This window comes from Triplophysa dalaica, chromosome 24 (assembly GCF_015846415.1).
Source record: "Triplophysa dalaica isolate WHDGS20190420 chromosome 24, ASM1584641v1, whole genome shotgun sequence".
NCBI lineage: Eukaryota > Metazoa > Chordata > Actinopteri > Cypriniformes > Nemacheilidae > Triplophysa > Triplophysa dalaica.
The window spans coordinates 6,745,134-6,770,937 of NC_079565.1; the positions used below are offsets into that span (position 1 = coordinate 6,745,134).

The 25,804-nt window shown below is 39.5% G+C and overlaps 2 protein-coding genes across 3 annotated transcripts in view; one reads left to right on the forward strand and one right to left on the reverse strand.

Annotated features, from left to right (window-relative positions):
* ccnd2a (cyclin D2, a) overlaps positions 1 to 2,110 on the reverse strand; it is a 126,840-nt gene extending 124,730 nt beyond the window's left edge. The window contains exon 1 of the mRNA XM_056739450.1: positions 1,978 to 2,110. The gene's annotated coding sequence lies outside the window, so the exon portion shown is untranslated. The remainder of the gene's footprint in view (positions 1 to 1,977) is intronic.
* Positions 2,055 to 25,620, forward strand: kdm7ab (lysine (K)-specific demethylase 7Ab). Of its 2 annotated transcripts, XM_056739447.1 has the most exons (21): positions 2,055 to 2,146; positions 3,345 to 3,536; positions 12,676 to 12,761; positions 13,184 to 13,301; positions 13,483 to 13,643; positions 15,762 to 15,903; positions 16,016 to 16,202; positions 16,333 to 16,495; positions 18,259 to 18,346; positions 18,657 to 18,763; positions 18,876 to 18,967; positions 19,280 to 19,366; positions 19,480 to 19,722; positions 19,805 to 19,929; positions 20,028 to 20,215; positions 20,339 to 20,433; positions 20,643 to 20,782; positions 21,577 to 21,725; positions 22,099 to 22,166; positions 22,334 to 22,601; positions 22,956 to 25,620. In XM_056739447.1, the coding sequence occupies exons 2-21, from the start codon at positions 3,439 to 3,441 to the stop codon at positions 23,042 to 23,044; spliced, it is 2,694 nt and encodes an 897-aa protein (XP_056595425.1). In that variant the 5' UTR covers positions 2,055 to 2,146; positions 3,345 to 3,438; the 3' UTR covers positions 23,045 to 25,620. The 2 variants fall into 2 exon arrangements, with proteins under 2 accessions (XP_056595425.1, XP_056595426.1); XM_056739448.1 differs by lacking the exon at positions 2,055 to 2,146 and having other exon boundaries at positions 3,332 to 3,536.
* Positions 25,621 to 25,804: the final 184 nt, after the last annotated feature.

Genomic DNA, 25,804 nt, shown 5'->3' on the forward strand with positions numbered 1-25,804 from the left:
CCATGAGTGGAGAACATTCTTTGTAACACTTTGTAAGGTGATGACTTTTCTGTGTGTGTGAAATCCCGATTATGGCCATCTCTGAAATAAGTTATTTTTCCATGGATGGGTAACATAACAATTTAAATACAAATAGACACACATCTGCCATAGTAACATTTGGTTTTTCAAATATTGTTAAAAAAAACTTCTTGTCCTTGTCGTTTTTGCTCAGCTCTTCCTACTTGAAACAGTAATCTTAAGTAACAGTAAATCAACAATGTCATTTCTCAGAAGCAAAGTCTCCAAAAAAAACCACAGCAGGTGACAGCATGCGTAGGAGAGAATTCAACCGTAACAGCCTCACGAAGCGATCAGCCATTTTGATCTTAAACAAAGAGGTGCGTTTCTGAAACAGATTTTTCATATTTTTATAGGATTTGACTTCTTTCACTGAAGTATGATATTCATATAGCAACTGAACAAACCCCCAAAATATTTTTTTGGATCATTTATTCACCTTCCGACATTCTTCTGCAGAACACAAAAGAAGATATTTTGAAGAACGTTGGTAAAACAAACTACACAAAACCACTAAGACATTTCTCATCTTCTTTTGTGTTCCATAGGACAAAGAGTCACATACAGGTTTTGACCAACATGTCAGTGAATAATTACGTCAGAATTGATATTTTTGGGTTAACTATCCCTTTAAATATGTCATGACTTCCAGTTAAGATTAACTGGGATAAAACGACCTGTTCTCTGACTGATAAAGAGACCTGGCTGCATCTCATCTCAGCAGTCAGAGAAGACATTGCGTTCTTGATCGCACCCCCAGGCAGGAAGCTACAATCCTCCGCACCCATCCTCCCTCCTCCTCCTCCTCAGGAGACAGAACTCTGGATGAAAGCTGGATGCGTGCAGAACCGAGGCTGTAAAATGAACGTCGTACCCACATCCTGTGTTCTAGCACAAACTCTTAATCTAGCACCTGCCCCTCATATTTTGCAATTACCGAAAAACTGAACTCCGCTGGGGCATTTTCTGTTTTGTTTTCAGGTTGTGTATGTTTACAAAACAAAAACAGCTTTGCGTGTCATTGAATAGCAAACAAATACATTCAAACATATAGATGTGACAGAATTGTATGAATAGTTATTAAATGCATGCCATAATACCATCCAGTGATGAGAACTTGAAACATGCACATTCATCTTCTGAATATTATTATGATAACTCTGATGTATTAGGCATGAATTTACAATAACACAAAGATCTCAATAAAACCTTAAGATAAGAATGACACCATGAAAAATTACTGCTATATATAATTGCACAAAAGAGTGTAATCTTTTGCCACCTGTGCTCTCCAAAAAAGGTTTTAGGCTTTAAACCACTTTGTGCCAAGAGGAGGTGAAATCTGGAAGATTATTTAGGAACATCTGATCTGGTTTGCATGTAGTAATGCTTTACGAATTTCCCAAGCACAACACTTAAATCTGATAAAATTATGAAAACCTCATCACTGAATGATACCATTTGGAGACATACACAAACAAGCGACGTGAAAAAGTGAACAAAACCCCTAGGCTGCGAGACATATGATGTTAAAATAATAAAGAATACGGAAAGAAATGAAATGCCGCCCACTAATGTTCTGCGTAGAAACCCCAGGGGCTCAATTGCGCAAGAGTTCATCACTTACGATAAGGATCTGATAAAGCTCATTCCTTTTTTTTAAATAAACGCGATCTCACAAGACTATATATCGTCAAAATTTGTTTACATTTGTTACACTCATAAACTTTTCGTCGTGTGACATACAAGTTTGTAACAGCGTACACTATTTTTTTTTTACTGACAAACGTCCCGGATGTCTGCCAAACATTGTAGTTGCGCTCGATGTCTAGAGGTGAGAAAAGTGCTCTTAACATCGACGTGAACAAATTGTTTACTCATACAGAAGCTCGAAATAATACTCAACATGTATCTTACCAGATTGAGTGATGTTTGGGAGTCGTCGTCACACGGCAGCCTCTCGTAGTAAAGTTTCCATACAGCGTGCAACTGTGTTGTTTACAAAGTATCGAGCAGAATTCCGATTGGTCCCGGTCAGACCAAGACGACGCCCCGACTCTTACGCCTCATCTGCTTTTCGTATATGGTACGCTCCCGTTATAATTCACAGAATTCTGCATAACCGTACCGCAGATTTGTTTATTAAAAATGACGTATTTTGGCTCGTCGTGTCGTTCGCTTACACAAAAATATATGCTTTGTTATGTTACTCTTTTATAATAACTGTACTACTGTAATACCACTAGGTGGCGCCATTGTCAACCTTCTTCTCCAGACAGCATTTAAAGCTCCACAGACGGATTTATCAAAGCATTCATAAGTAAAATCTACATTATTTGTGTAAAAAATGCGTAATGACGATGCACCCTTTTTCATTACATTCTCAACAGTTGTTAAATAAATAAATACAAATATAATACTGATGATATTTGTTTAATTTAAATCAAGTACACAGCATTGAAAATAAAACAAAAAACTTCCTGACGCAATTTAGTTGAATCATTATTTTCCTTGGAAAATAACGCTACACGTGCACCGTGTCAAAATAACATTGCCATTTCGTAACATTTACTTAATTGTTCGAGTTCACCACAACATTCTTACATTTAAATCTGTTGGTTTCTGTAGGCTAAATGACGAATGTATTCAAATTATGTTTTTCTTTATTATTTATTCGTATTAGTCGCGAATGTCTACTGTGGATGCAACATTAGCGTGCGATTAAAATGATAGAAATATGAGTAAACATAACAACTAGGGCTGTCCAAAGATTAATCGCGATTAATCGCATCCAGAATAAAAGTTTACATAATGTATATCTGTGTGCTGTGCTTTTGTATTTATTAACACATACACATCCGTGCATATATTTAAGAAAAATCCTAAAATGATTAAACATAATTAATTTCAATTGTTGGTAAATATAAATAAACACATATGTATACATGTGTTAGTATCTATAGAAACATAATTAATATGCACAGTACATAGACACATAATATGTAGGCCTAAACTTTTATTCTTGACGCGATTAATCGCGATTAATTTTTGGACAGCCCTAATAATAACAAATCACGTTTGAACAGATAAATGTAAATATTTTGTCTTTACGATACACTAACATTCATGTTCGAGAAAAGGCTCATAATTCCAGTGCTTTTTTAATAACACCACGTTTTCGTTTTACTAAGTAATTATGAAGTGCAGTGGAGCGTCTCGCTTTCTTGTTGACGCATGACGTCAGAGCACGCTCACAGCGAGCGCCTTCTCTCCTTTTTCGTCAGCTGCGTTCCTCTCTGTGTTGTTTCCGCATAATTACAAGGAATCCCCGCCCAGCCCGATCCCAGCTTGGCTGCGTTGTTTGGGGACAGTCCGAAGATGGCGACGGCCCAGCTGTATTGCGTCTGCCGGCAGCCGTACGATGTGAGCCGGTTTATGATAGAATGCGATATCTGTAAGGACTGGTTTCACGGCAGGTAAGAAATGAAACGCGTTTGTTGATATGATGCTTCGCAAAGATAATCAAACCATCCGATATAACGGATGCGCGAGCGTATGAAAATCTATTGCACTTCGGGTGTCAGTACCATAAACGCTGTGTTGAGCTCGTCATGAGACGATTTCACGCGTCGCTTTGTCAACATTTCCAATGGTTATCCGCCAGCTTTGGTAGTGTCACATTTTAAACAGGCCTCGTTCCCCGCATGTTTACTCCTTCCTTTCTGTCACCGTTACGGATTTGTCGTAAGAACTGACAGTTATTCCGTAGGTCCCCGAAGATAGGTTCACGTAGGCAGCTTTATGGCTAGGAGTTGCTGAGCATCAGCATCGTTATGTAGTTTTCAAGTCAAAATATTAGTATTGGCAAGGTTGTCGTGGCGAATGTTTTAAGAAATAATACACAAAAGACCCATTTAGAGTTGAAACTAGGACTGCGGGTTTTAGGTGAACTCGTGTATGGGGATGTTGTCTTCTTTATGGACAACTCTTCGTGTATTTATTGTAGGCTATGCTATTGTAAATACTGTACACTGCGCATGAATGCGAATATTGAATATGTATAAAAATAATGACATATTTAATTTATTCACTCTCGGGACTAACATTGAACAGTTGAATTCCGTAGTGTGTACAACATCTGGATGGATATTTTCGTGACTAGAGTTTCCTTTATTTTAATTCGGTCCATATTAGTGGGTCTGGTATTGAAGGAGTTTTGACTTTTATTGCTCTTCGCTCGTAAATAAAATATATATAACATCCCGGTTATTTCTTTGTTGGATTATCTGCAGCCACGGGCAAGACAGTCTGTGAAGCGTGAGGAAACGTGGGGGGTTTCGTTGAAAAGTTACACGGGGAGGGGGGTAACTAAACAAAGACGTGTGGCTGAGTTTACGAGATTCGACCCTTGCCTACTTCTCACGTTAAACGCTTTAAAAAACACGTGCGCTGCAGATTGCTTTGGAAGTCTCTTTAACCTTCGATGTTTGTTAGGTTTAATACGAGTTTTACAATTTAGGAAGTTATATTTTAAGGTAGAGCAGTTCTGTGATTGTTTGGTCTTTTTTGATTGACAGCAGGGGTCGGGCATTTAAATCCCCCAGTTGACCAAATATGGGCATGTGGTTCCGCCTCTTAAAGAGACAGACACTTCTTTGACGTGTACGAGTACCCATGCGTGAAATACGTGAAGTGAAAAATTCATCTTGAAATGTAAAATGTAACTGGAGGGCATGAATAAAAGATAAGATTATCCGTCCCTTTGTGTCTCTTGTTTACAAGTGTGGTACAGTTATACTTTATATTTTCAATGCATTTGTGAACATGTTTTGTAAACACGATGCTTGTAACAAACATGCACCATTGCAAGTGTGAATGTTTAAAGTACTTCATAATTTATGAGATAAATAGAGGATGCACATTTCTTTGCATTGTATGTTTGCATTGCACAGTGTTGAATTTTGGTGTTCTGTTTGACTGCTTTACGACATACTGGTGAACACTACCAATGTAGATAACATGGACTAATCATTTTTGTGGGATGCGTGGTTGATGTGTTTTGTGTTACTCGAATCATAGATGTTTAATGCAGCTCCGCAGACTGCCACCAATGGGATTAGCTATCTATCCGGCTGCCAGCGCTGGGCTGTTATCTGGCTCAGTGCACAGCCTGGTTTGGGAGGCAGGAGCCACTGAAGGGCTCAGAGGATTAGGAAACCCCTGATATTCATGTGTGATAGTGAAAAGAGGCCCAGTTTCGCATCACACGGTTTTAACCTTGCAAAACTACCCATGCGTGCTCTACCTGCATGTATTAAGGACAGTCTTACCAGTGTCACCTAATGGCCCCGTTTCATAATTTGTTGTATCCTAAGCAAATCCTCCTAAATCAGGTCTGTAATCTGTGATTCTGATTGCGTTCTTCTGTCTCTTGAATAATGTGTGCATTTGCATGCATGATGCACGTGCGTGGGTGTGTGTGTTTGTAAGATTGATGGAGGCGTCGCTGGCCAGAGGCAAGTTCAAAGCCCCATTTATCAATGTCCTTCAGAGGTTGAAAACACAGAGGAGAGATAGATGGTTTCTGTCTCTTAGTCCAGGTTTTTAGGGGGATTGGTCTGTTTAAATAAAACTTCCTTTAGTTTAGAACTTAAGCAATTCTTAATGATGATGAGATACCACGGTCACCAAGGCACCTGAACTCCAGTGTGATTCAATGCTACTTCACTAGAATATCTAGTAGGATCAAATAAAGCTACCAATGTTTTTTTTGGCACCAGTGGCAGTCCTGGCTCATTTTGTACCCTGGGCGACTTTTGTACGTAGTACAGTTTTAAGCACTATTAGCATCCAAGGGTTCAAATCTTAACTCGACAGCCAATGCATTTCTTTGCAGAGAAGCTTTGACGGTTACCTTCCTTCTTTCCATCAATTAATATAAATGGCAACAAAAATTTACAAGTTATACCATACTCTAGTAGGCCTCTTTTCCCATAATAAAGGTTTTCTATGGTCTTTAGTTCCATTTTGTTGAAGCTCAAGCCTAATTTTGCTTCCTGCTAAATACGAGGATCTGATTTTCTCAGTGTTGACATCACAGCTGCATGCGCTCAATGCTTAGTGGTTAAGACGTGTTTTAAATGCAGTTGACATACTTTTTATCTTCAAACAAAGGTGAGAGTTTGCAGCTCGCTGGCGTCGAGAGGAAGTCCCCTGCTATAGTTAGGGTTATGGTCTTGGCCGAGTTTCGAAGCAGCAATGTCTTGTTTCCTAAACCGAATGCTGCTTCCTGTTCTCATTACTGTCAGGGCTTTGGCTACCTGTGTTTCAGAAAAGCGGTTGGCTCTTTACAAAGAGGCGTGAACTTGGAGGGTGGTGGAGGGGCTTTAGTTTATCATTCTTTACTTTTGTTTTATGTTATGTTTCCTGCTGTTTCTGTCTGTCGGCTGAGCTTTTTTTGCACACGGTTTCCCCCAGACTTCCTTCAGACAGTTCTAAAGGGGTGATGAATTAAAATCACAATTTGAACCCAAGCTTTTGTTATATAAGAGGGAATCGTTTTCACACTAACATCATGTAAGTTTTAGAACTGAATATGCCCTTGTTACTGAGATTACATCTGTTATTGACACCAGGCCGAGCGAACGTCAGGTCCTGGAATGCACTTATCTATGACGACATTGATAGGTTGAACACCGCCTCCATATAAAAATATCAATGATTACTTCTCTAGCCCCGCCCACTGATTCACGCATGACCACTCTGAAGTGGCGCGGAACTAGATAGAGTGAGCAAGCAATAAACAAACATGCTGTCAAAGATAGCTATATATTGTGCCACCCCTGGTTGTAGAAGAATACAGTCGCTGCATAACCTTCCTTGGATTTGGACATTAGTAATGCGTGGTTAAAGTTTAATTTTAAAGACGTTCCACCTCATGTGGGAAAAATATGAAGCGTTTGTTCATTTCATTTCTCCGAGGATTCCTTCGTGAACAAGGCAGAGATCGACACTGGATTTGTGGAATGATTAAAATTTAAAAGCAGTGCTGCGTCGTGAATATTGGATCCGATAGGAATGGTGCAGCAATCTTATGTATGTAAAACATTTTTGTACTATGCCTCACTATGCTTTGTTAGAGATCGCTTGATGTCCCCCGAGCACTATCGCACGGGTTTATTATTACCTGGGGACCTCAGTCATTTGTAATACTTGCAGAGGTTGTCTGTGATCTAAAGCCTGTGCGAATTTTTTCTTTATTTATCATGGATCTCTCAGAACATTTGAGAACCATGATCGCGGTGACCTTTTTTTCGGTTCGCAATCACGGGTCTCAAATGCAGACAGGTTTGGTCATATATCATTAAACGCAATACAACTATAAGCTATACAAACTATACGCAAAGCCTTGACATCACATCCGGGAAATAAGTCAGTAAATTTGAGTAAAATCATCCTGTGAATGCGTCACATGAAATACAGATGTGGGGAAGTCATTTATAAATCACAGGAGGTCTCCAGATAATACTAATAGCGTGCGAAAACTGTGAATGGTGCTAATGTGTAACCTAACGTTACGTCTCGAACCAAATTCACAGAAGGCTCCAACTACGCAAACTGCTATACAATCAAAGCAGCGGGCTTTACTTATAAAGTCTTCAATGCGGCAAGCCCATTAAAACCGAGCGTTTGAAGAGCTGGCCTCAAAACCTGTGTAGAAATTAGCCTATTACTTCTTGATTTTGATGTTTTTGAATGTAAAAACCACACAAACTTCACAAGTAGACCTCATATAGCAGTATCAAACAATAAACAAGCACAGTTCATGACACCTTTAATTTAGCAAATGAGCGCAGCCACACATCAAAACGGACACTGTTCTCTGTGGCTTCGCTTTTCTAGCAAAGCCTGATGGTTAAGTATCTTTTCTACTAACACAAAGGGTGTGGCCTCGAGTCTTGCTCGGTCACCCTGTCTTTTTATATAGGCTACTAGATTGATGGCCTTCAGCAAGGCACTAAACCTTAGTTTTCAGAGGTATTGTCTGTGCGTTTAGAGTGTTGTAGGTCACGCCGGAGAAAAGTGTTGACAGTAAGCTTGCGATTGACAGATTCAGGTCATTGTCAGGTTCTCTGGTGTTTCATCTGAAATTCCACTTGCTTGAGTGAAGCATTATTAATCCTAGACTTCCACTTTATGATTTGATATTGCAAAGATCGTTTATGCATCATGCATACCATCGATACCACTTACAGGCTATAGCCTTCTTTACCCAGTTGGACGGCTATTATAAACCTTTGATGAGGAGATCAAAAATAATCAACATTTTTTTGAATTTTTTATACCGAGGACAGATTTGAGGTTAGAGAACTAGAAATATAATTTAAGCTTTCAGCAGGTTTAGCACAGGAACTTGATATGGTTGTCAGCCATTCATTGTTTCAAATGTGAATACTTCTATAAATGGCATCCAGTTAAAATGTTTACAACTCCTGTTTTAAACTGTTTATCATTGCATACTGCATACTTCTACTGTTTTTTTATATGTAAAGTGTCATATTATCTATTGCCAAACACAGCGGGTCCCAACATGGAATTCGCCATGTTGTTTCAACAGTAGCCCTACACGTCAAAGTGCTCTATAGAGCGTGTTTTGTAAATACTATATCTCCTTCCCCAAAGAAGTCAAAACACCACGACATCTTTGGTCTGTGAGAGCCACCTAAGTGCTTCAAAAGGGAAGGGTGGAGTCTGCCTTTGTTTACAATTCGCAACCTCACTGCTAGATGCCGCTAAAGTCTCCACATTGCTCCTTAAATAATTATGTATTGTATATTTCACAATACAATTTGCTACAAGACATTAGTATTACGTTTTTCAATTATCGTCAATTTTTCCATCAATAAGTAAACTGCAACCATAAATTCCATCACTAATGCTTGGGTAGCAAACATGTTTATTTTCATGCACACAGATTTGGTCCGTAAGGAGACTTCAGGGCAGGCTCAGATCATGCTAGAAAGCGAGATTCTGAAAGCATAATGAGATCTACGGCATGCATTCTGTGAATTCTGCCTGTGAACTTGCCATCACCATGGGAACACGTTTTGTGTGCTTTCAGTCTAGGTGAGCGATTGGTTAGGTCTTAAGGAGATCTCATTGGTTGTGTTGGGGTTATGCATGGCTCCTTCCTTTTAGAATCTTCCAAGTTATGCTGCTAAATGCCTGTAGGCTCTCCACACACCGCAACAACCTACACTTGACCAGACAAGCTTGTCTTCACCGTTATCAGGGGAACCATCAGAAATGTATTGCGGGTTGAAGGAGGGCCCAAGGGCACTTCTCCAAAACGGTACAATTGAGAAAAATCGCCACATCCTCGGATTGTTTGTCTAGACTTGTTCCATATCGGCACGAAGCTGACCTTTTTACTGACTAATGACTATCTCCATTCAAGCTGATGGCTGGTCATAAGGAGGCTGCAAGGAACAGCGTTCGTCGGTGTGTTTTTCAACAACAGAAGATGATCTGATGCTTTAATGCCCCTCCTCGATCTTACAGAAACCGCTTCAGTGTGTTTGTATATCCGTATTTGTCTTTTGAGGCCAAATCGCAACATATTTTTAGGGCTTAAAGGCTGTTCCTGCCAGACATCAAGAGATTTATGACATTAGTGGAACGCAGCCCAGAGGCTTGGTTGTCTGTTGTTGTTTTTTAAGCCAATCATAATTTGGTCAACAGATTCCATACCATACGAGTTTTTTGACTGTTGATAGAAACACTTGCAATTTCTACATTCGCAGTGTTGACATTTGACCTGTCTGTTCATGTACACTGTTTGGTGGATGTTAGCAGATGCAGAAGTATGCAGGGAAGTGTGCATATATGCCTTATTTTCCAAGCATTCTGCAAAAGACTGACTGTGCACGAGAGGAAGATTTAGACGTGAAATGACATTCTACTCCTGTGAGTGTGAGCCCCCCTGTCACGAAACATCATGCAATACCAGTGCAACCACATAAACCTTGGCGTTGACTGCATGCAATAGCTTGGTAAGATTTTAAATCACATGTATATTATAATACAGAAACAAAACAACCCGTGCGCCTCTGATATCTAAATGCTGTTATCGTATTTCACGCTGAACCACCCATGCGAGATTGAGAAAATCTCATGGGGTTGCGTGGAATTTATTTTGTGACAGGCTGCTGGGTTGCTCATCTGTGTTGGCAGGGAAATGAGCACAATGGAAACAAAGCATTCGTAGCGTGCACCGTTGATTTATTGTTTGTGTATTTGTTTTTGACATGTCTAATAAAAGCTGGATATAAGGTCATTATTTATTCCCTCTCAAGTCTATCAAAATCTGCGTGACTCTTTTTTTTCTGTAAAACCCAAAAAGGTATTTTGAGATGTGTCCATACCAATGTTGTTTGGTTACCAACGTTCTTCAAAATATTTTCTGTTCTGCAGAAGGATATTATTAAAAATGACTTTCAGTTTTATGAAAATATCAAACAATTCACTTCACGAAACGTCAACATGTCGCCAGGAGCCGCTTTTTGGAATTATGTGCTTTAGGAACTCTTAGACAGGTGGACCCCATAGACTCCCATTATATGAAGCAAAGAGGGCTGCAGATTTACCAAACAATCTTCTTTATGGTTCTACTCAAGAAGAAATGTCACCTACATCTCGGGGAAACGGCAAATTGGAGTTTTTGGCTGAACTATCCCTTTAAACCACATATTTTGTTGCCTATTGCATCATTCTCTTTATCTGCTGAAACGTTTTTTGTTGCACCAGCAGTGCCTCATGGTACAAGCTTCCTCTTGGCCAGAACTCATTCAGATTCAGAGTCTTTTTTTCTTAGGCTGTTCCTTTAGCCATCTCGCTTGGCAGTCGATAAATATCCTGGCATGTGTTATCGTGGCTTAGGATCTCCTTAGTCAGATCTGCTTTTAGTGACGCAGCAGAGGTTCTCACTGCTTATTCACAGAAAGTGGGAGTCAAACTCCTGTCCAGATTTCAAGAAAGTGACTGGGTCGTCCCACAGAACTTCAAGAACTCTGACGGTGTGATATAATGACTCACTTCCTGGATGTTTTTTTTAGCCGTCTCATGAGAATCAAGAGAGAAAGTTCTTGGCTTGTGTTCAGAGTAGCTAGATCAGTCTGTTCTGGCTCTCTTGGCGTGATATTTTCCACCAGATAAAAGGAAGAGAGATTATACATTTCCTATGTAAATCAGTGCAAACAATGAAGAAACTCTTAGCATTGTCACCATGTCAAAAAGGTTCCTCTCATAGAGAACCATTTGTAACCTTTCAAGGTTTTTCCTCATTGAACTTTTCCAGGTAATCATATTCTTAATAAAGAACAAAGATTGTTTATGCATCATGCATACCATTTGTACCGCTTACAGGCTGTAGCCGTCTTTACCCAGTGGGACGGCTAATATAAACCTTCGATGAGGAGACCAAAATTGCCACTCAAACCCTAGTGTGTTTCCCACAGTCCATTCCAAAACAAACAAACTCTCCTCCCCCAACACCTCCTGTCTCTGCCCTCAAGCCCAACCAAATATAACCTCACATCTGGAGATCTGGGTTAGCCGGGCCTGTCTGGGGCTAGACCTAATCGACCATAGATGACCCGTCTGGAGTTTATCTTTAGTCACCGGAGGCAAATCTGTTGAACCTTTTGCATCACTTTAGGATCTGAAGTTGTGTGTTTAGATGCTATTCGTGTTTAACGCTAACATTTACAACTCCCAAGAAGATGTGGATTAAAGATTGTTGTGATTGGATTTTCCATGTGCCAAGTTGTACCACATATTGTTATTTATATTGTATTGTTGATTTTTGACCTGTCAGCTTGTTGAAACATTTCACTCTACATAATGTAACATTTGGAGAAGCTTTTTTTGTGAAAATGCAGCATGAAGCTAGAGAAGTTTGTAAGGGCTCATTTGCTGACTGACTAATAAATCTTTGGGAGCTCATTCGTTACGTGACTTCCTGTGCAACAACATGCCATCTAAGGTAATTAGAGGGTATGGCTCGAAATGGGAAAAAGACTTATCGGAGCAATAGGATCATGAGCGATAAGACTCTTGTGGCACATGTTGGCAACGCTACAGAACATTTTAGATCTAAGAGGTTGTGAAGATTTTGTTTCAATAAGACCATTGTGCAAGTATGATAAAAGCCACTCTGTGTTTCTATTGTTCAGATTGTGTCATTTCTTTTTGATGAATGAATGAACACATTCAATACTCATAAATGTCATATAGCCAAACTTACGTCAGAGGTTCATTGGGTATTGTTATTAAAAGTATTAAGACACTTAATTCACTTGAAAATGTGTGAATGTGACAAATGTTACAAACTCCTAAAGTGGATTCTGCAAGTGATGCTAATCTTAATTTTTAACCAACTATTTCCAGAGTTATTTTTAGTGGATGTTTGGTGTTAGTTTTCTCTAAGTAGTCTTAAGGCTAAATACACTACAAGACTTTTGCTCAGATTTTATCCAGATTTTCAGTCTGGACTTGTTGCAGAAAGTCTGTGCAAGTATAAACATATTTATGATTTTGCATTTTGTTTTCTTACAGCTGTGTTAAGGTTGAAGAGCACTATGCAGTTGACATTGATGTTTACCACTGTCCCAACTGTGACGTCCTTCATGGACCCTCCCTGAGTACGTATTTCTTCTATGATATTCCAGTAGATTAGTCATGAGTCCATTCCTAATACATACATTGAAAAATGCAAAATTATGACCCCAATCTGTACGTTGAATTTTTAGCATCTGGCATCCACCGTTGCGCGTCAATGTAAAATCTATTCATTTCAGCTCCTCTGGTTTTCCACCTCCCAGTGGGGATTTTTGTTATCCTGCTAATTAAAGCATGTAATTATCAGATGGAGACAGGAACTAAATGAATGACTAGTTCAAGTGGATTCTAAAAGGATCTGGTCTGCCAAACTGCTACGGTCAAGAAGCAGAGCTCGAATTCAGTAACATCTGACTCGCTGGCTGTAGTGTTTTGGAGGTCTGGTAATGACTGTGCTATTGTTCTGGGGCCAGACGTATTAAATTCTCTCCGCCTGACTTTACAGTGAAGAACCGAAACAACTGGCACAGACATGATTACACGGAGCCAAACGACGGCAGTAAGCCGGTGCAAGCTGGCACATCGGTGTTTGTACAGGAGCTACAGGCCAGGACCTTTCCCAGGTATGTGATAATGCTTTTTCCTGCCTAGCGCTCCCCGATAACACAAGGGCAGAGCTAATATTCAAATCCCTTCCAGTGACTTCCATTAAATCATGGTTTGTAGATTACACCTTTAAGGCATCCCTGTTATTTTTCGTGCAAGGTTTCACACTGATTTTTTTGTCTTGTTTGTCCCCTCCAGTGGGGATGAGATCTTCGAGCACATGCAGGGCAGTCAGGTTACCCAGCGGTATCTGGAGAGGTACGGCTTTCGCTATCCCATCTCCGTGGCCAGAATGGAAGGGCTCGGGCTCCGGTTACCTCCACCTGATTTCTCCGTCAGGGATGTGGAGCGCTATGTTGGTAAGGAAAGGTTAAGCGAGGGGGACGGGAGTTTGGGATGTATTGCATTGTATTCCACTTATATAACCATGAGCAGCAGCGCTCGTGCGAGTTTCAATATTAATTTCATTAAGAGGCGTCTTCATGTAATGGGTTTGAATTACAGTGCAGCCACTACGAAGATCAGATGTTAATGTAAGGTGTCTCCAACAGGTTCAATGGGTCTAACCTTTTAGCAAACCTTAATCAACCTGTAATGAAATAAGAGTGCAGATAAACGTGGTGTGCTTTACACCAGCACAACTCATCTCATTGAATGTCTGTCTCTTATAGTGTTCCGTTACACGCCCGCTATCTTACACGCTCATCTCCTGAAGTTTAGGTTACAGCCCACCTCCTCTCACATATGCGAGTATAAAGTCACAATGCACACAACAATCAGCTGCTCCGTGTGGGTTCAGGGGGAGTCATCCTGTGGCCCACCGGGAATAGAGGTGTGATTGTATTGCACTTACCGGGAGGTGACAAAAGATTTGGCCCTGCCACACCTGCCGACTGTGTGGTTGCTTCTTTAAGGCAAACTAACTTAGCGCAATGTACTTACACCTAACTTTAAAGGTGTAGTTCACCCAAAAATGAAAGCTGTTGTTCCAAACCTGTATAACTTTCTTTCTTCTGCGGAACAGAAATGAAGATATTTTGAAGAACGTTGGAAATCAAACAACACTCATTGACTTCCATTGTATGGTTCATCTTATTTTGTGTTCAAAAAGAGTCATATACAGGTTTGGAATCACATAAATGTGCATAAAAGATGACAACCATTTTATTTTTGGTTGAACTATTCCTTTATACTAGGAGCCGACGTTAGTCAGAGTTTAACATGCAAACAGCTAGATGCATTTCTCTTTGGATGCGCTCTACTTTGCATGTTCGATAGTTCGTGGATCACTGGAATGCCTTTCGCATTTCGGTAACTAATGTACATTTGTTGAATCGCTCAATAAATGGCAAACTCAACCATAGTGACGTTACGTCTGTGGGTTGCATTAAAAGCATCTTTACATCCTTAATGCATTTCTGACTGCAAACCGCAGGCGAGCTGCCCGGCTAATTCACTTACTTCAGTGGGCAACTCGCCTGCACTGCTCACCAGGGGCCTTCCAGCCAGCAAAATCGAACGCGGCGGTTTTTCCACATTGCCATTTGCTTACAATAAAGAACCTCAGTGTCCACCTGCTTTGTGAAAGCTGCTTTTGTCCTACACTGCTTCGGTAACATGCTTTTGAAATGGTAGTCTCCTCTGTTCAGACTGAGACGTTTTTATGTCCCCAGGACAGGACTATTACAATGTTTGTTGTTTCTGGCTGAAAGGATTAATTGGTGCCATCATATGGTTTATGCATATATAAACAAGTGTTACGAAAAATATAACTTGCAATAAAATTATGTTTTGCCGGATCCGCAAAGTGTGGATGTGGATCCGTAAAGGCTGTGGACATTTTATTGGCAGTCCTGCAAGTCATGATGATGAACCTGATCCCGTAATAGCAATAAAAGACCTCTTTATGGTCTTTTTTGTGGGATGAGCTTCGCTCTGGCTCGGGTACACCAGGGTGCTGTTTGTGTACACCAGAACCAGCTGTCCTTTTCTGTGTTTGAGCTTTTTCCCAACAGCTTTGTGCAATTTCATCTGCCGCCTGCCAGTTGTCTTTTTCCGGCTGGGGAATTTACAGTTATATCATGAACATGTGCCAATTTATTGTTAGCAAAGATCAAATGAAGAATATCTTTTATTGTGGCACCAAACGCAAGACAGCAACGATTATTTCACTTGTGTGAGGACACTAGGATTGTTTTAATTCTGTGATGCCTTAAAATGCTATCTAGGTAGATAGCTGACTAGATTTTAGAGCAGAGGGATTTAAAAACCCCTGTTCATCCATCATCCCACTTTAGCCATGTCACCAGCTCCGTTCTATTCAATGTTAATGAAGCCGGTTTACTCCAATAAAGATGTCAGAATGCTTTCTGGCTGTTTAATGATGTTGAGACTTATCCCTGTAGAGTTCATCGGGGTATTCTAATAACTGATGTGTCCCTTTGAATTGCACATCACTCAAAATGCTTTGCTTTCAGGAGGCGACAAAGTGATTGACGTCATCGATGTGGCCCGGCAAGCGGATAGCAAGATTAAACTCGGCACATTCGTGAAGTATTACTACAGCTCCCAGAGGCCCAAAGTGCTAAACGTCATCAGCCTTGAGTTTTCAGACACCAAGTGAGTATTGTTTGACAGCGTTTAAGAAGTTTGTAAACGAGTGAATACAAAGATGTCCTTTGTGAGAGAAAATGTAGCACATGCATGACGCACGTTTTTTTTTTGCGCTCAGGATGTCAGAACTCGTGGTGGTGCCTGATATCGCCCAGAAAATGTCTTGGGTGGAGAACTACTGGCCTGACGACTCTTACTTTCCCAAGCCCTTTGTGCAGAAGTACTGCTTGATGGGTGTCAAGGACAGCTATACCGACTTCCATATTGATTTTGGGGGCACATCTGTGTGGTACCACGTCCTTTGGGTAAGATAGTGTCGACAGAATGATGCGGTTTATCTTGCCTATCCTCAATTACATTTTATCCATGATTAAAAAAGGTAGAAAACTAAAATGAAATATATAATATTAACTGTTATTTGTTTATAAATCACAGGGAGAAAAGATTTTTTACTTGATTAAGCCGACCCCCGCCAACCTTGCACTATATGAAGAGTGGAGCTCTTCCCCTAACCAGAGTGAAGTGTTCTTTGGAGACAAAGTGGACAAATGCTACAAGTGTGTTGTGCGACAGGGAACGACGCTCTTCATCCCGACAGGTTAATACTATTATTGGAGTTGTGATATTATTAAACAATTATTATGTAATATAACGAGCAATGGCCATGCGGAATCAGTGTGTGTAATTGTTTTCTTTGTAGTTTTATCAATATTTATTATTATTAATATTAAATAACATTTTATCTAATTTTAAAAAATGCCATAATCTTATGTGCTTTTGTCGTTTTCTTATTTATTTATTTTTCTGCTGTTTAAGTTAAATTCATTTAATTTCAGTTTATGTTTTAATTATTTACTTAATACTTAAACTTAAACTTATTTTAGTTGAATAATATGGCAATATTTTTCATCTTAATTTTGTTTGTTTTTTAAACAATATCTTAGCCAAAATGTATTTGATTTCAGTTAATACAAGTACAAACACAGAAAGGGTGAATGAGTGCAATTCTGCACGCACCAAGGTTGAAGTGTTACTACTACTTACTACTGATACTACTAGTATCCCTTTAAATCCATTCTGCACAACTTTGCAGATTTTCATTAGAAGTATGAGCAGAAAATGTGAAAAAGTATGCCGCTTTCGGTTACATTCATAATAACGTTTTATATTTTAGATGAATCATATAGAACATGACGTGAATTACGAATATAAATGGTATCGTTTATTACTATAAATTGCAGAAGAGAATCAATGTGTTAGGGTCTTTTTTGCACCAACAAACAGTCATGGGAAGCAGAAGGACCATTGAGAAATCATGAAACTGGTTTTTCACTTACTGGTGAGCAGCTGCTCTTAATGGTGGCTCCTTATGAAGACCCGAGCTGATTTGTGTTCTGCGTTTCGGGTTCAGACGCAGCAGAAACGAGCAGCCGCTGCCACCCAGAGAGCCACATTAATCTTAGTGGTCTCTTATGCGGTCAATGGTCCATTAGTATAGCTCTCCTAATATTTTTCTAGTAAGCCTTCAGTGTTTTGTCGTGATCAGTTATTATGATTTTAATCACATTTGGCCAAACAGGCTTAATGATCATTACTTTAATGAATCTTGATATTAAACATTTTACGACTCATATCTGACGTGCATTAACTTCAGAATGAGAACACGTGGTCCTGAATGGATCTGGTTCACAGCTGAAGGGAGTGTGGTGGGGTGGTCTGTTGATTGCACCAGCAGACCAGTTTGAGACCGTGGGATTCAACATGTTTCCCTGCTGTGAGAGACTTTAAAACCGAAGGCGTGAAGGTTCCTCAGTGCCAGTTTTCTGCTTTGGGTTCTGATGTATATTTATGTTTTTCCACACTTCAGAGGCATATGGCGTATATGTTCAAGCATAGGCAGAAAGTTATGGATTTGGTTGTTTGGTGGTCCCCAGAAGTTTTGGAGCATGCTCTGGGAGTTTAGGGGTCCGATGAAGCCCTGCAGATATCAGGCATTTAATCGCTGAGGCGGACCGCCCACCCAGCAGACACATGAACATGAACTTCTGGCACATTCATTGAGTGTTTTAAGAGTCATCGTGGGTTCGATTTGTAAGGACTTATGTAATATCAAAATTGCTTTTAAGGAAAAAGTGTCCACCAAAGGTATACATTTACAAGAATTTCTAAAAGTTTATAAAGCCCAATACTGGAAGGCAACGAACACAGAATTTGTGATGAACTAAAATTTCAATTGGTCTGCCTTTGCTTTAAATCAGAATATGAATGACTCTCTGTCAGTGTAGACCAGATGTTTATTTACGCATGTGTGTGTCAGCATGTGGCGGTCAGCTGTTGACATGTTCTTCACCCCTCTTGCAGGATGGATCCATGCGGTTCTCACCTCTCAGGACTGTATGGCCTTTGGAGGGAACTTTCTTCACAACCTCAACATAGGCATGCAGCTCAGGTAACCATGTTTATTTGGTTGGTTACAGACTTTCTTTTTATAGGCCAAGAACTCAAGACTTCTTTGGGAGTTCTTGATGTTAAGTTTATGTTTTTGGTGTTTCAGAACAGTGTATTGGTTTTTGGCTTCTTTAAAGTTACAGAACATCGAAGAACTGGATAATAAAAGGTTCTTTGTGGAATTATAAAAGGCTCTCTATGACATCAAGCTGTTTTGGTTCTAACTGGAACCATGAAAGAAGTGTAGAAATGTTGTTATTTGGCTGTGTTTTTTTTTTAAACCAGCCATGCTAATTCTGACCTCATGTTAGGTGTTATGAGATGGAGCGACGTCTGAAGACTCCAGACCTCTTTAAGTTTCCTTACTTTGAGGCTATCTGCTGGTATGTAGCCAAGAATCTGCTGGAGACACTGAAAGGTACGTCATATAAACTCACTCAGCATGTCATACAAAGGCACCTAAATAACTGAGATCCACACACTGTGTTCCTTGATGTCCTTCTAATCTGCTGTTTATGGTCTGTTATCAGAATCTCGAGAAGAAAACTGCCTGCCTCCAGAATATCTGATCAAAGGAGTGAAAGCTTTGATTGCTGCACTAAGGACCTGGCTAAAGAGAGAGGTGAAGGATGCAGCGTCATATCAAATCAGACCTATTTTTGTTATCAATGATAATTGCTAAATCCGAATTACTGTTAGTGATTTGAACAAACCCATAAACCTACTAAATCTCCAGATTAATTTAAGAGATTAAACTTCACCTAAAATCACCTGCGATCATCCTATTGTATATCGTAACCCCCTGATGGAATAATGAGGGCAGGGGGAGTCTCAGGGTGGGTGATATCAGGTGTCTCTACTTCTGGCTGGAGTCCTGAGGTTTACGCTGGCACAAATCCCTTATTGTTTGCCATGTGTGCTCATCTTCCCCCAGGTCACAGAACCAGCCACTGAGGTCCCTGACCATATCAGGCCCAACCATCTCATTAAAATGCTCACCAAGGAAATCCACTACCTTGAGGTAAGCCAGGATGCTTCACTCATACTATACCATACAGAAAAATTATTATCCAACTCTTTATCAAAAAAGAAATATTGCTACATTTGCATCACAATGCTGTTTTCAAACTCAAGGAATATCAAAGCGGGAATTGCGGAAACAAGCCAATGAAATCTCAGGAAATCTCACTGTGTCCGCCCACGAGGTCATCGCATGAGAGAGGGTCTCATGCGCGCAGGAACGCCAGGCGTCTTCACGACCACCACCAAAACCCCCATCATCACTCTCATCCCTCCAGAGTTCCCTCCTACCTAGACATCTTCGAGCATCACACGCAAGAGGTCTTAAAGCGACTGGAGATGGGTCCCCATGAGGAGGTCAATGAGACAAACCTTCTACAATCTCATTGGTTGATGGTCAGGAAAGTGTTATAACGGTGTTGTACCATTTTTTTTTCAGGCCGCCTCCTTTAATCTGAAGGTCAACAGCAAGTTCAACAAGGTTTCCACGGCCTCGGCTGCAATGGTGGAGCAGAGTTTGGACAATGACTTGCATCTGGTGCTGATCAACGGCCGTATTATGAGGTTAGAAGAAACAAGTCAACACGAATTTAAAAGTTTATTTCACTGTTTTTTGTCTTTTACTTACCAATGTAAGTTTTTCTTTTTTCCTGGTCAAGCAGAGATGACAAGCAGTATGTCCGAGAAAAGAAGCCAAGGATAAAAGAAGAGGAGATATCAAGAGATGCAAAGAGGGATTCGCTCAAGATTAAAATGGAAAAAGAGGAGAGACAGGATGTGGATATTCGGTTTAAAGAAGAGTTTAAGCACAGTCATGTTGCCAGAGAAATGAAGCCTGTCTCCTTCACAGGTACCCTCACATTTTAATACCGTCTCTTGAATGGAAATGCGTGTTTGAGCTTCTGTCACAACAAACGATTCTTCTAGCTTTTGCCCCGCCGGTAATTGTAAGCTATTGTGTTTTTATCCACAGATCTTAAGAAAGAGAGTTCAGATCTCAGGAACAGAAGGTTGATTCATTCATACGTGTCATCAAACTCTGAATCGGAGGAGGATTACATCTCAAGGGTGCGATACAATTTTACATTTTAAGCAGATTCCTTCAATGATAAAATCTTGTTAGTCCAAATTACTGACCTCCACACCTATGATTTAAACAAGAAATACAGTTAATTGATTGTCTCACATGGGACAGTGTGGAAAGACAATTTGTTTGTTGCATCATGCCCGGTTAGGACATTTGTTTTGGGTTTAATCTTCTCATGCCATCCATACAGAAAAAGAACGGCTCTGTGGAAGAATCAGAAAGCTCATCAGAGGAAGATGAACGGAGAGATGACCAAAATAAATCCAATAGCAGCTCCAGCTACACACAAGACATGCATTCCAGGCACCTTGGTTTGGGTCGTGACATGAGGTTGTTTTCTGATCCTGTTACAACTTATCTATTTAACTGTCCTTTCTCTCTCCCTTTTGACTTCTTGTTAGATGCTTAACATAACATTTTTTTGACTAACCAATAACTGCCTGTCCGTCTAAAAAAATATATACATTCTCTCCTTTTCTTACTCCAGCTTTAATCTTCCTAGTAGCATGGCCTTGTAAACTAACTGTACTGTTTAGCATGCTGACAAAATGATTATATGCCTTCCTATTTGTAGGTCGTTTTGGATAAAAGCGTCTGCCAAATGAATAACATGTTAATGTAATATTTACAATGTTGTGAGACTATTTGTGACCCTGGACGAGAAAACCAGTCTTAAGGGTAAATTTTGAGAAATTAAGATTTTTACATTATCCGAAAGTTGAATAAACAATCTTTCTAGTGATGTATGAGTTGTTAGAATAGGACTATATCCGGCAGAGATACAAACGTATAAAACTCCAGAATCTGAGAGTGCAAAAATATCAAATATTTTAGAAAATGTCCTTTGAAGCTGTTAAATCAGGGGCACTGTAGCAGGCCATCCACTCACAAAAATAAGGTTTTGATAAATTTACACTAGGAAATTTACTTAATATCTGCATGGAACATGGTCCTTACTTAACATCCGAATGATTTCTTGCATAAAAGAAAAATCAATAATTTTGATCTGTACAATATATTTTCCCATGCTACTTAAGACTGGTTCTATGATCCAGGGTCACATATGGTCATGCATGGATTTCAAAGACATTATGAAATAATGTTCTTTTGGATTAAATTTGCAGTGAAGCCGCTACCTCACCCAGTACAGTAGAAGATGCTATTCAGGGGATGCTGTCTATGGCCGGGCTACTGTATTCTAATCAATCGGAAGATCCCACTAGCTCACAGGAGTCCTGGTGGTCTACAGGCAACCCTCCCACCCCTGACTACAGTAAGAGTTCATGCTATTCTTTCATATGTATAATATTTGATAGTGGAAAACTTATAGGTCCAGTCAGTGAAATCTAGTGGCAAGGTTGCGAATTGCAACCAACCGCTCACTCCACCCCTTCCGTTCGAAACACTGACGACTGACAGAACATGGTGAATTAATAAAAACGTAACGCTTCATTGTGTAAGCTCTTTATACACCGCTGAAGACAAAGTTATGTATATTATATTGCATTTGTGTCAAAAGGTAAAAAAAAATTATACACTGGACCTTTAAGTTTGTCACTATAAAAGAAAGAGGATATCAGTTTCAAAGAGAACTTTCTCGTTCTATGTGATCCTCGATTAACAGCTCATTGTTTTTCACATCTCAGGTAGAAAGGCGGTGGTCTCCGAAGAGGAGAGTCAGGATTCTGACAGTAACTCTTCAGTCAGTAATAAGGTAAACCATTCAATTAGAATGATACCCAAACACTTGCGCTAGTCACTAGAGGCAACATAAAAAGAAGCCCTGCTTCAGGTTGTGGTAGCACACTAGTTTAGAGACCCTCTACATTCAGACCTGTTTACTTTTATTTAGTCGCTGTCATGATTCTCTCTGTCCATCAGGAGGAGTTCAGGGAGCGTAAGCATTCGGAAACAGATTGTCATTCCAAACTCAAGCATAGGATCCAGGAACACAAGAACTTCATGGACAGCCAGGGAAGTGTGAGCAACAGCAGCAGCGAAGGTTGGAGTAGCCGCATGCACTCCCCAGCACACGGAGAAAGCCCCACAATGGGCTACCAATTCTGTGAGACGTCACTCTCACCACCCCTGCACCCCTCCAAAAGACCTGCTCCAAATCCCCCACCAATCAGCAATCAGGCCACCAAAGGTGAAGCATGTTGATTCTTGTTGCATTGTGAATATACTGATCTTTTTATAGATAATGTGTCATTGCTTCACCATTAAAGATACGGCACAGATTTTTTTTTATGGTTTTATTAGTTTGCCTTTCATTGGTTAGACCAACCTCATGCATGCTACCATTGGTTGACCATTGACTGGACCATTTTGGGTGTGTTAGGTCAGTCAGGATGTTTTTTTTACACATTTTTTCTAAATCATTACAATGTTTACACTCTTCGGGGTGATCAACCTGGAAATTGTATATTTATGCGTTATGTATATCATCCACAAAGAAAATGTTTAAACGTATAAAAAAATAACACTTTTTATTTTCCTTTAGGTAAACGTCCTAAAAAGGGAATGGCTACGGCTAAGCAGCGATTGGGCAAGATTCTCAAACTGAGCAGACACAAACCCTTCTTTGTGTAGTGCTGGTGATGGCAACAGCCCTTACAGAAGATTTGGGATGCTGAACGTGAGATGTCTGTGCGCCTGTGAGAGTTCATTCACACAAACGTTGGCATTGAATGGGTTTTATAGGTCACAGGGTATAAAGTGTGTATGCTTCTACACACTGGGCCAAAAGCATGACATCGGCTGACCATCCACCAGAAAAGAGCAGTTCTTCAGTTCCTCTAGACTAGAGAACCAACCAACATTCCTAAATATATTTTTTAAGAAAATGTTGAAGACTACCTGTTTTCTGAAGACATAAAGATGTTTTCTGCAACTTCAATTCAACGTAAGACGTCAATTGAGCGATGGAATTATTTCATAGAGGTGCTTGAATTTTTACGTCCTGATCCCGTTCACCTTGCAAATGACCCCAGCGAAGGAAACATTGAGCAAGAGGGCGTTGTTTGATCGATATACGTCTACATAGATGAAAACCATACTGCACGGTGATAGTTTGAACTACCTAGAACACAAAACAATTGTGAACAATTGTGTTCATTCGTCGAGTATTCTTTTATGTTGTATTACGTGCAAACTTGCAAAGACAAAGAACGCTGGTTTTATTTTGTCCTGTATCGCCACCTGGTGGACATCCACTCCGAAATTACACTTTCTGGAAGAATCAAACACATGTATCACGAGGCAAAAAGGAATACAGTTTTCTTTAATTTCTTACAGTTTTTATTTTGGTTCTTGATATCCCCACCCCGCCTCATGATGTATTTATTACCGATGAAAGATTTTTGGTTTGTTGTTCTTGAGGTCTTGATATTTGGGGCAGTCATTGGTGCACAAGCTCGACCATTTTTCAAAATCTGTATTGCTTTGTAGATGCATGTGTTTTATTACGAGCTACAATTTAATCAGGCCTGCCGAAACATTCAGTATGTGTTATGTTAAAACCAATTTCATATTACCTTAAGGTGTCTTTTACATAAAAACAAATAGTGACAATAGCTTGTTAAAAACTAACAATGTCACCACCTGTTATTTTTGGGATGATTGTTACTGTTATTGTAATAATCTTGTTTTCAGCATAAGTGTCAAATTTTCATCCATTTCTTAAAACACTCTTTGAACTGGTGCTGTTTTGAAAAAAAGAAATTTAAGATGGCCACAAAATGTGGGAGGATTTTTTTTATCCTTTTTTACATTAAAATGTATTTGGCTAGTCGTCTTTTTACAAATAATTGAAAGAGTATTTATTTTTATAAGGTCTTCATTGACAAGAGAATTTTGCAATTGTACCAACAGTGTATGATTGACTATTGAAAAATGGCTACGGCCTCATTTTGTAAGATACGCGTATGGTTTTAAGGGTTGTTTTCTCCGGGTTCGCTTAGTCTGAAGGACTTCAGGTAATTGTCGAATTTGAGCTCAAGCTTTTGGATTTCCTTTGATGAATGCCAAATAATGTTTTATTGGTCAAGATTTGCTTTTAGTTACGGTGTCCCAGCAGCAAAAGGAGTTACTTCATCTTCTGGACTAACTTTGGTAAATATTCTCATAAAAGAAAAGGATGCATAATCATTTTCTGTCTTCCAGTTTTATAAATTGTTTTGCAGAAACTTTCAGGCATTACCACACATTACATAGGCTTCCGTAAGTTTTTGGAACAGATTCCATTCACTTTGCAGTTATATGAAATGTTATGGTACAGGAATAGCAGCTCAGGGCTCACACAGGACTGTTCACTGACCGAAAGCTTTGGTATAAATTTCTTAAGGGCTCCAAAAAGAAACCTCAAACAAAAGATGGACAGATGTGATATGGGATTACAACTAGCGCATGAATCAGAAATTCATTGTTAGAGCTTAGTATCGAGGATGTACTAAACCATTTGGACATTTTATTGTTGGTCTTGTTTGGACATCTTATTGTTGGTCTTGTTATCACAAGGAAATGTTCTGGATTGGGATATTCAGCATCAGATTTGTGTTTTGATCATTAAAGAAGATAAAACCATGAGACCACTCATGTAGCAAATTGTTTTTCTCCATGGTTATGGTGCTATTTGTCTGAACAGGATATAGGACAAAGTGTACAATTTATTGCAGTCGAAACATTGTTGCTCAGACATCAGTTGGGGTGAGATTTATTTTGTGTATTTTTGGCTTTCCAGCACGATCGGAGGTGCTTCTGTTGTTCTCACAAAAAAGTTGCACTGCATAAACCATGTCCTGCATTGCTATGTTACACTACACTGTTTGTATTTTGTTATTATTTTTTTAAACACAATAACATGTCTAAATATGCTCGATAAAAGTCACATTGCTGGCCTGCAGGCAGGGTTTGTATCATTTGTACAGTATTTATTTGGCATTCTCGATTGTGTTTTCTGTTTATGGTCTTGCAATCAGTTAGGGCCTTAGAGTCTTTGTTAATGGTGTGTCTTTGCCTGTTTTCAATGCCCTTAACTGTTTAAAATGTTAAATGGTTGAATATTTTTGTCGAATTATTTGACGCTGTAATCCAGAGCTATGGCTCTTTGAAGTTGGGTTGTCAATTGTACAATGTGGCCTGTAAATATTAAAAATTATATGTTTGAATATTAAGTTTATGAGTGTTGCTTATAATAGTGTTCAATGTGATACATAAATGGCAAGCATGAATATTAAGTGTGCCTATTATATCATATTTTTTTTGTATTATCGAAACAAAAAATACACTGCTGAATAAAACGATCCTTAGGATCACCTTTTTGTTCCGATGAACAAGATTATTGTTTCGACA

Coding starts and splice junctions, on each gene's coding strand:
- kdm7ab (XM_056739447.1), top strand. CDS start 3,439: ATGGCGACGGCCCAGCTGTATTGCGTCTGCCGGCAGCCGTACGATGTG. Junction 12,762..13,183: donor CCTTCATGGACCCTCCCTGA/GTACGTATTTCT, acceptor CTGACTTTACAG/TGAAGAACCGAAACAACTGG. Junction 15,904..16,015: donor CTTGAGTTTTCAGACACCAA/GTGAGTATTGTT, acceptor TTTTGCGCTCAG/GATGTCAGAACTCGTGGTGG.